The sequence below is a fragment of the Acanthisitta chloris genome, unplaced genomic scaffold, assembly GCF_000695815.1.
Source record: "Acanthisitta chloris isolate BGI_N310 unplaced genomic scaffold, ASM69581v1 scaffold39306, whole genome shotgun sequence".
NCBI lineage: Eukaryota > Metazoa > Chordata > Aves > Passeriformes > Acanthisittidae > Acanthisitta > Acanthisitta chloris.
This window is the reverse complement of record NW_008678280.1, coordinates 1-11,118: the sequence shown is the minus strand read 5'-3', so window position 1 is coordinate 11,118 and position 11,118 is coordinate 1. Positions and strand designations below refer to the sequence as shown.

Sequence of the window (11,118 nt, the reverse complement as noted above, 5' to 3'; positions counted from 1 at the left end):
ATTTCAAGTTCTTGGGTTCTGCACAAAACATGGGACATGACCTTTCACAGCAGTGATAATCTCAATAGGAAATGTATCATGGCCAGGGAGGGAAGCAGTATTTAGGCATAACATGGATAAGAGAAGTTAGAAAGAATAAATGTCTTACAGAGAAATCATAAAGCTTTTGGTAGAGACCAAAAGTAATGTCACATTCCTTTCTTCTATGTTAGTTGTTAGTTTTAAGACCAATCTTCCCTTTTGAGCTAGCATAATTAATACCTGAGAACAGAAGCTACTAGAGCATAGTTCCAGAGCAATATCATCTTAAGAGAGGCAGTATTATCTAGAGGATACTTTGCCAGATCAGGCAATCTCTTCTTGCCTTATCTGCAGAAATCAATATTCATGTCAGACAAAGCATTTTTCCTCTCCTTGCTCCAAATTCTCCCATTCAGTATAGTGAGTGTAACAGTACCTTTCTAAAAGAATCCCCTAAGAGAAAGAACAGTCTACAAGGTGGATTCACAGACCTTTGTTCTGGTTCAGAATTTACACTCATGACGAACACAAAAATTTAAAAATCAGAGGTGAAACATCTTGGTGAAGCATAGGTATGTCTAATGGTACTGCCTTTTAAACAGTAATTAAGACCTATGAATCATAATATCCAGGATAATCCCCATCAGTTATGCAAAGATTCTGGTACTACAATTAAAAGTAAACACAGTGTTGTTCCAACATGCTGTTCAATTTGTTTATCAGGCAGGTTCTAGCTGGCTGCAGAGACAAGTGTACTACATCCAGCAGCAAAACAGTAAACATAGCTGCTAAATTCAATTAACTATCATATAAATTTTTAAATGTAAGCTCTTTTTATAAAATGTTCTTATCAAATAAATAATCATTCCCTTACCTAGCTATTCCTAGCAGAAAACTGAACCTTACAATCGAACTATACTTTCTGGAGTGTAAGTAAAATCACAAGTGTTTACCAAAAAAAAAGCAAGCAAGAACCCTAGCTCCAAGAAAGTAATAATTAGAATAAAAAGAACTAATGAAGGCCAAGGACCCTAAAGCAACACATGCCTCAGCATAGCTGTGCAGCATGTCTTGTGATTATTCCCTTTTCTCTGCTCATGTTTGTTAGAGCTGAGAATGTGAGTGCCTTCCTTAAATGAGCAGGTGAAGTTAAGAGCACACCAGGTCTGAAGAGGTCAGAAGATTGTATGACCAGAGCTGGAGGTTAACACAGAAAACATTATTACTCACACACAATATATAACCAGAAGCTGGCATAGTATCTGGCCCCATGAATTTTATGCTATTTAGCATATTGGTATGATACTGTCTTAAATTACCAAACTGCAAAAGGTTTTGAAACAACTCACAATCAGTGAGTGGAATTTTGGATTTTTTTTTACAAGGTAAGTGAAACAAGGTTTTGCAATTCTGATCTTGACAGCTGAAGGAAGCATCAATGCTACTGCACACATAGAGCAAACTGGACTATCAACAGGGTTATGGAACCAGTTCAGTTGACTTGCAATTAACAGACATGTCAATATCAGGCATTTAACACGAAATAGCATTAATTCAAAGCACTTTCCCAGGGAGGCTTCAATAAGTGTAAAAGCTTTAGGCACAGAAACAGGGTCACTATCATTAGCTGCAGGAAACACTAATGATGGGCACATTTACTAGAACTGTTATAACGACTGTTGAAATGAGGGTTTTGTTCTATGTTATTAACTAAAATGAGGCTTTTATTTATAAGCATAAATATGAGCATTTTTATTTAACTCATCATCGTCCACAATTTCTTGGAACAGGCCATGTTTATCTGTTCTAAGTGACCAACCCTTATAGTGATAGGGACTTTCTATAAAATTTTTAAACCAAAACAGCCAAAGCAGTGTGAGTACTGCAGATCTTCTCCCAAGCAGAAACATGCAAACTGTGACACAGCTCACAGAAACATGTATGTAGCCTAGAGGGCTGTCTCTTAACACAGGCACTTGAAAAAGAAATGTTCCAGAAAAGTACTTCTTGCTATCTGCTACCTGTTGTTAGACACGCTCCTTATACATCTGTAGAAATGGTCATCACACAGCACATTCTCATTTTGCATGCAAGACCAGTTCCCTGTGGGCTCACTCAGGCAGACTCAGTTCATCACTGCAGCTGTAAAATCAGCTTAAGAGGGCTCTTTTCAGACTTCCGCCCTCCCTCCCCCTTCCAGGCACAATCTGGTCTGTGGAATAGTGACACAGAAAGTGCTGTGAATCAGGGAGGCTGAAGTTACAAAGCTGATTCCTTGTCAAAAAGTTTCGCTTTGGAAAAACTGAAATGTTGATTTAATTTTTTTTTTTTTCAGCAAGCAAATAACGAAGCTGCACTTAATGACTTCATGTCTCTTCAAAGTACTCTTGCCTGGACAGAAATGGCAAGCAGAAAGAGGCAAGATAGATTAAGAACATGGTAAAAGTAGGCGAGAAAAAAAGAAGCTTAGAATTGGAATAGCCTCACACTCTTAACTGTACAATGAAGCCTAAAAAACCAACTTGTTGAGTGCCTGTTTTCGAAGTGAAGCATCCCTCACCATCACTGATCTGTGCCCAGTTAGAGAACTTGATGTCAACTGTAGATGCTATCAAAGCTGCTTCGCAACAAGTTCTGATTAAAGTTAGATATCCTGGCTCCAGATCTCACTGACTTAATTTTCCATTATAGCTCACTGGGGTAGTATTTCCTTCAAATACAACAGATATGTACTATGTTAATTTTCTAAATGAAAATGCCTAATTGAGGAAGTCATCTGTAACTGAGTAACAGCTCCCTCCATGAAGTATTCTATGCTGCTCTGCTGCCATGGAACACCACGTGTTTTTGGATACCAGGGCACTGACTGTAAAACTACGAAAGAGATCTGGGTGAGGCACAAGCACATCACTGATGTCAGGAAAAACAGTATCATAGCCCATCCCTGCATTGCTTGGCTTCATATCCTATTCTGGCTACTTCAGAAGCATGGAAACTGATCAGAGAGTATTCTATGCTGCTCTGCTGCCATGGAACACCACGTGTTTTTGGATACCAGGGCACTGACTGTAAAACTACGAAAGAGATCTGGGTGAGGCACAAGCACATCACTGATGTCAGGAAAAACAGTATCATAGCCCATCCCTGCATTGCTTGGCTTCATATCCTATTCTGGCTACTTCAGAAGCATGGAAACTGATCAGAGGGAAAGGAGTCTTTCCCTGCATGAGATGTATGTTCAGAACTGCACAGCCTGTTTTGCAACTATGGTTCTTTTAACATTACCATCTACCTTTCATTTCTCCTAAAACTTCCAAGAACTTCCTTTCTATAATCAACTGTAGTTTTCACAGAACTACATGTAAATCATTTTTAAATTTTCCACAGCAACAACAGAAAGATTTTTATTTCTGATGTTACAAAGACAGCAGCAGTATAGATACAAAGTGTTTGTTACCTTCGGCTAGCTCTCAGAACAACTGCAAAAACCCTAACCAGCTTGTAGAGTTACCACAGTCCCTGGGAAGATGCTCAAAGCAGTGTGGGTATAAGCAGTACAGCTGCTGGGAATTACAGGCTGGATCCACAAAGGATTCTGGGACTTGGACATACCTGTTAAGTGCCTTGGCAGATTTTTAGAAGCATCTAATGCTTATGTATCTCTTAAAACATTTATGAAATAATGTTTCTTCCCTAGGCTTCCTTTGAACATTTCCTCCCAGTTTTGTCTAGAATGCAGTAGAAGATTTTATGTATATACATATGCAACCTAAAATATGTACTGAGAAAACCTCCAAATTCATCACATCTTAAGATACCAACTGCACTTTTGGTTTTGCAGAAGTACTTCAGTGCCAGCCTGTCAAAGAGAGTAATTCACTGCTGATTTTGTTTTTATTTAGCAACTAATACTCTTAAAATGTTCTAAAAATGGTATACAGGGCATTGTACATCTAAGTGCAAATACTGTAGTATTTCCTGTCTATGTCATTTTGAATTTATAAAAGAGGACACAAAGAAGTTGAACGATAGACCAGTTATCCTTTTATCTGACAACACCCAGTACTCTCACATGATTCACTGAAGTTTCATTGAAGTACTGAGTGTTCAGTATGTACCGTTTGGGATAATAATGCCTTCCTCAACTTTCATCAGCAATGAAGATTCAGGCCAAATAAGTGAAGAGATTCTCTTGTGGGTTAAAAAAGAAATTTAATTAAGAGAACATGCAGAGATGTGGTGATTTCATCTTCCCTGGCCCCCTGGAACTCTGTGTTCCTAGCGCCAAACTGACTTTGCCGCACTTCTAACAGCAGGACAAAAAAGAGGATGTCTCCTTTTTCTTGAAACTCCATCAAGCTAATTCCTGGATTTGAAATACAAACAGCAAAAGTGAAATATTTCTACTGGAATTTCATGTGTTTCCTAGTTACAGTAAACAGCCAGATAATCAATAAAGACACTGAAGTGCACTTTCTCTGTAACACATATGGTCTTCTATCAGGGGCCTCTCCACAGCAGGACATGTTACTAAGAACATGTGCTGCAATAATCAAACATGCCATGCTTGAACTGAGAGTCCTACATAAATCAAAGGGACACAGTCAAGGCTGACTAACCCAAACTGTAATAACCTTTAAAGGACAAAACTACTGTCCTCTTTACTTCTGCAAATAAACAAAATGACCATCAGAGTCACTTTGAGAATGAAATGCTTCAGTTGCAGAAAACCAGAAAAAGTAATTCTCAGGTACAGAATTCAGTCACAACTTGTATTCAGATGGAGATGTCCTGAAAAGCTACAGATATACTGACATGCCTGAATATCCTGCTCTTTGATCACTCCAGAGTATATCTCCTTTGCCTGGGAACTTACTTCAGTGAGAACAAGACAGCAAGCAAAGCTATGTACTAAGCAACAACTGAATTAAAGTTTAACAGCTCCAGCAGCGTACTGTTAGGCCAAAACCCAGCTCAGGAAACTGCTTGTTAAATTCTCAAGATCATCAACATTTCACACAATTGACAGTTGACATTTTAGGGCTTTCAGGTGTACGTCAAAGTAGCTTCTGTAACACTAATGATCTTTTAACAGATGCTAATCCCAAATCTCCACACTATATTTTGTTCTTGCAATTAAGAGAGATAATGTAAAACCTTCTTTCTTCTCCCACAGATATCTTCTCATCAAATGCTCTCAAGCTGCAGGCATGTCTTCCACAAGGGAGAAGACTTGTAGCCCTCTGGCCCCTCTTGGTGGGGAAGAGAGGTAAAAATTATTTTGTTTGGGAGATGCTGTGAACAGAGCAGGGAGGCAGCTGGGTGACGACTATGACTGCAAGCAGCAGGGAGGGTTGGAGCAGGGCAGCACATGCTGCAGAGCTGAAGGAGTTGCCCTGACCCGTTTCAGTGTCTCACTACTGCCATCATCTCTTGACAGGGAATCAGGAGCCATGGAGTTGCAAGCTCCTTCCCTTCTTCCCATCTGACCTCCTGGCCGGAGCTCCTCAAGTGCTGCTCTAGCTCTTGTCCCAGCCTGACCACATTCTCCACTCCTTTCCCATAGGCTCCCTATCCCAGCAGGTCACCCCACCAACTCCATGGCAGAATGTGTCCAGTGGGGAAACTCCCAGTTCTACTGGAAAATAAGGGCACCACAGGAAAGGTAGGGTGAAGCAGCACATTAAAAATAATTTGTGAATAGCAAGTCAGATGTCCCATTAGTTCACAAACTGGACTCACACTCTACTTTCTAATGACCCTCCATTATCTAGATATTCAATATCACATGTTAGTCCAAGCCATGTGTTGCCCAGCACTGGCACGTACGCTTTCACAACACTGAATATAGCAAACAAACTAATGAAAACCAGGAAATGAGGAGTCTGGTTAACACATCGAAACAACACTGATCTGTCCTCCAGAGCTGGCAGGGGCAGGGGATGACACAAGAATACATCTTGTACTTCCTAGTTTTGGATTACTCTAATTCCTGCCTTAGCCCAACAGCTTGGCTCGCAGGGAGAGCGTGAAGAGGACATCAGAGAGGACTGTTCTCAGTTATCCACGCACATATGTTGAGCAGCTTCCAACTTCCACCCTCTGGAGCAATCCCTCTACAAATCTCAACTGACAAACAGTGTGAGAAGGGGTTCAGATCTACACCAGACCCTGACCACTGTCAGGTGTTAAGCTCATACGACATAACTATTTGCACAGCTTTACCCCAGCTGAATGCAACATTCAACAAAATGTCATGGGTGTCACGAAGTCACATGGGACAAGTGTTGAATGGTTGACAGTCACTAGTTTGATCAAACTTGACTCCTTAGGAACACATTTAAGAAGAGCAAGCAAAACATGTCAATTAAAAAAAAAAAAAAAAAAGAGTCAACCCAAAGCAAACAAACAGACAAACTCCTCCTAAACAAAGGTTACTCTTTAATCTGTATTGCTGAATTCAAACAGCCCATTGCTGTGTGAATAACAGGAGCAGCAAAACAGAGGAAACATGTCCTTTGTGTAGTACTCAAGGAGCATATGCCTTGCCCTTGGAAAGCATCTACAGGAAAGACACGGTTAATTCCTATCCTCTTCAGAACTGAGAATGTTATATTCTTTCTGATATGATGTGAAGGTCCCAGAAAGGCTACGATTCCAAAATAACATGGACAAAAGCACCTCAGGACTCCATGACTAACAAAAATCAGTAAGGCATTCTCCCAGATGGCCTGTGAAACACTTCCATGCCTATTTGCCAAGAAGACACCTTCCTTGCCCCATTCTCTTAGTTTTTTCCTCTGCTTGGGTTAACATAAAGCACATGACACATGTGAGAGCATAACCTGCTCAAAGCGTAGCTTGTTCCCAGCACAAGCTATGCTTCAGTGTGTACTCAAAGAGACTTTGTAGATGAAAGAGAATTTGGTACATGAAGGCAAATTTCTGCCAGTGCAGCACTGTACCACACCCAGGATCTCTCCAATAGTGTCAAACCTCCCTGTATCTGTGCCCTCTCTGTTCTTCTGTCCTCCTCTTAGCTACTGACCCCAGCATCCTGGGCTTCCTGCACTTGCTCTGGCTCCTAAATACTCCTTACCCTGTACTTTTTGAGGATGTTTATGTTGTTTTATCCATAACATTAAAGAAATTCCCCATGAAAGTGAAACTCAGCTGTAAGCCTGAGGTATTTCAACAGCACAAAATCAGCAAAAGGTATCTGTAAAAGACAGAGCATGCAGCCAAAGAAAAGAAAGTCAGTGCAGGGACAATCAGCCTCTGCTCACATGACTAACAACTGTGAGGCTTGGGGCTACCACCTGGTCTGTTCTGAGGGAAGTGCCTCATGGACATAAATTTGGGGTAGAGGGAGGAGAAAATACCTCAGATTTCCTTTCTTTCCATGGGATCACCAGGGGTTTTGTCTAGCAGAATCGCTAAAATATGTAACTTTAAAAGGTTACATATTCTACATCTATTTTATGCCTAATGTTCTTCAAAAAACGAAGCTATCTGCAAACCCAAAACCCTGTACTTTTGTCCCAGAACAGCCTGCACGATACAGGTGGGTCTGTCACGCAGCTCCCAGGTGGGTTATTGCTCTGTCAGAGACAGACCCCTGGTGGCCACTCAGTGCCTGACACCGCGGAGCACACAGCGCCCGCAGCAGAGGGAAAACACATCCTCAGAGCACAAGTTGCCACCAAAACTGAGACCATGAAGAAAACAAGTGAAGGAGCCATCAGGGGGAGCACAGCTGATTGCGCTGAGAACCTTAGAAGGCATTTATATTTGACCTCACTATATCACCCACCTGAACTATAAACCTCTTTCCTGTCACAATGAAATACTTACTAATTCATCTTACTTTTACTGTGAAAATCATTTAAAACACAAACTCTGGATATCAGAGAAAACCGACAGAGTGGATAAAAAGAAGAATATTAAAAGTCTCTTTAGCCTTCTTCCTGAATTCATATCTGCTTGTCCCCACTTGTCTCTCTAAGCTGTGCTGTACCAAACATTCACATCCTGCAGCACAGCAACTCCCCTCACAGCATGCAACACAGACCTGTACTGAAAGCACCTTTTCAGACTTGAAGTCAGCCTTTTCAGAGAGAGTGATTTGCACAAGCCTTCTACATCAATCCTCTATCATAAACCTTTCAGAAGCATTTTATTTTTCCAGCAACAGAACTTGATGTTAATTCAGAGATGGAAAAGCACAACAGCACTGATTCTTCCTGCTATCACTTGATGCATTTTTCAAAATAAAGCATGAATTATGTAGGGTGTTAAACTGAGCTCAAAGAGACTGAAAGCACAAACACCTGCAGCATGAAATATTAAATCTAGATAGTTTTTTTAAAAAAGATGTGCATCTAACATTTTAAAAGCAAATATATTGGTATGAATTTGATTCTCAGCATTATGTATTCAGTGTGAACAAAATACTGCTGACTGTAACCACTAAAGACTCACATGGCATTGAAGGTGGTTGAATTTTCTCTTCTTTTTGTAAATCCAACAGGCAGCGTTTTCAGGTCAATATTGCATCCTCGAGCTTTGTTTCTCAAGCAATATAACTGGTAAAAAAACCCAAAACAGTTGTTTCAAAAAATTCTGAATAATGTATTCAAAACCTGAAAGCTAAACAATAAAAAGCTGAGAGGAATTACAGGAAAAGTGTAGAAAAGGCCATATTTAAGTTAAATACTCTGAATTAATAAAAAACCATCAAGAATGAAAAAATTAAAAAAGTAAGCCTTGAAATTCTCAAGCATTTTCAGGAGAAGTTTTTCTATGATTAAAAGACAACATGCCAATGACTTCTTTATAGCAAAAGCTCTTTAACACACCATGGAAGTCACAGACTGCCATTGTGGATGTTATACCACCACGTGGCTGCTCTTTGGGCTACAGCCCTGCTGGCAGAAGGGACGCACAAGCACCATCTCAGGCACTCTGACAAATTCTGATTTGAAGGCAGCACTAAAGGAATAAGCCTATAAACACGTCCACACCCCAAAACCTGACACCTATGTAGCATCTCACAGTCTTCAGTGCTAAGAACACACAGAGAGGGTATGACTCCAGCCTAAGAGAAAAATAGAGTCTTCTGAATTTACTTTGTCATCAACCTGAGTTCTCTCTGAGTTTAGTGCTATATTTAAAGGTATCATCACAAGACTGAAAAACAAAATGTCCCTGATGCCTTTTGGTGACTTATCAACAAGTCAAAATATTTTGGAGCAGATTTGTTTGGGTTTCTGGACTTTTGTTTGCTTGCTGTTTTTTCCTTTAGAGGGTGTGTTAGTTTGTTTGTTTTCTCATAGAAAGAGCTTCAGCAAAAGTCCCCTCACCCTGAGAAGACTGGCTTTTACATCAGTACTGCTTAGCTTCATTGTTTGAAGAGCTCTAGCTGCCTTCATTTGGTATATAGGGAAGCATGTGATAATTCTTAGGCAATTAAGTCCATTGTTAACCTGGGAATTGTGTACTTCAAAATTCAAAATGTTGTGGAGATAAGAGACATTCAGGCTTTCTTAATACACATCTATCACCCAACAGCAACAGTAGCTATGCATCAGCTTTAAGAATGCACACTGTTAGCAATCTATTCTTCTAAGCAACTGGACACAGCGACCAATACTATTATTGCATAAACTCAGAGACTTCCTTGGATTTCTGGTTCTAAAATTCAGGACCATCCATATCTTTCTTCATAGGAGAGGTATAAGCTCTGAAATCTGGACTAGGACTGCCTCAGTGGGAATTCAAGGGTAGTCAGCCCTACCTCCAACAGATCAAGTGGCTAATTAAAAACTTACAAGTCTCTTCGTTGCTGGACTATGCACAGTACAATGTCGAGCAGCAGCATCAGCTGTCCTTCCCACATCTTCTAGGAAACGATAATCTGAGGGGAAAAAAAGAAAAATGTAGCGCTAACCTAACAAACCCAAATAATTTAAAAAAGCACAAGTTATGTTCTTACCACTCAAAAGGTTCAAGTCAGTAAATTCATTTACAGAGACAAATGCAGTTTTATCCCTGACTCCATTACAGCTCAGTGCAAGCTTGTGTTTCTTTACACACAACAGACTGAAATGAGAAAAAGGAAAACATTGACATGTTCAGCACATGAATAGTGAAGACAAACAAAACAGTTTAATTCAGATAACAGGTACCTGCACGAGTATTTCATGCATCGTGGACATCTGTACTTAGCTGCTTCTTTGCTGCAGGTTTCACACCTGAAAGAAGTAACCAACACTTGTTAATAAAGCAACATCTTGGTGCCTGACTGGCCTGTGAAGGTGGATGCTCAACAACCAGGCACCACTGGCATTTTCAGGAAAAGCTATCTGCACCTTGGAAGAAGAAAGAGAAGCTACAAATGCCCTAGATTAGCAAAGGTGGCAGATAGAGCAACACAAGCTACAGTGGACACCTCCAAACACATCCAGGGGCCTCACCTCTATTAAAACACAGTGCAGATGCCTGAAAGAAAAAATCCCCAAGCTAACTGCAGAGCTGGAAGCACTGCAAACCTGAATCAGCTTATGCTTTGTGGCCTGGATGTATCAGTGCTTATCTATTTACATAACCTGTAACGTGCTGGCTTATAGTACTCACAGGTTTAGGCAGATGAAAAATATATGTCAAGGATTCACACTAAAGCTTGAACAATCCATCTCATTTTTTTCCCACTGAAACAGAAAGACCATGACAGCATGGTCAGCCAAACAGCTTCTGGCTGTGAGGAGTGCAAACTTCAAAGTCAGGGCAGCTCTCAGGCACAATGCGTAAGGCTTGTGAATATAACTTACAAATATTATCTCGGTAAAACAATTTTAAAATTCTTCTACAAATATGATCTCAGGCTTTTTAACTAGGCCATTACAACGCATGTTTCTTCCATTCTCAAGAAAGTGCCTGATATAGTAACTGAAATAATCATCACTTTTCACTTATTTTAACTCTCACAAAGAGGCAAGAGGACCAACCCTCCCCCAGGCTTTCAAGATGGGTACAAAGCCACTCTTTTCGACTAGCAGAGAGGCAAAGCGTCAGCCTCAAGCCACCCCTGTCCCCACC

The 11,118-nt window shown here is 40.4% G+C and overlaps 1 protein-coding gene across 1 annotated transcript in view; it reads right to left on the bottom strand.

The window, feature by feature from the left end:
• ZNHIT6 (zinc finger, HIT-type containing 6) overlaps window positions 1-10,274 on the bottom strand; it is a gene marked incomplete at its 5' end in the record, with an annotated part of 30,837 nt that extends 20,563 nt beyond the window's left edge. The window contains 4 exons of the mRNA XM_009076800.1: window positions 8,503-8,606; window positions 9,852-9,937; window positions 10,016-10,122; window positions 10,209-10,274. Of these exons, the coding sequence (XP_009075048.1) occupies window positions 8,503-8,606; window positions 9,852-9,937; window positions 10,016-10,122; window positions 10,209-10,274 (363 nt within the window). The remainder of the gene's footprint in view (window positions 1-8,502; window positions 8,607-9,851; window positions 9,938-10,015; window positions 10,123-10,208) is intronic.
• Between the last annotated feature and the right edge of the window lie 844 nt (window positions 10,275-11,118).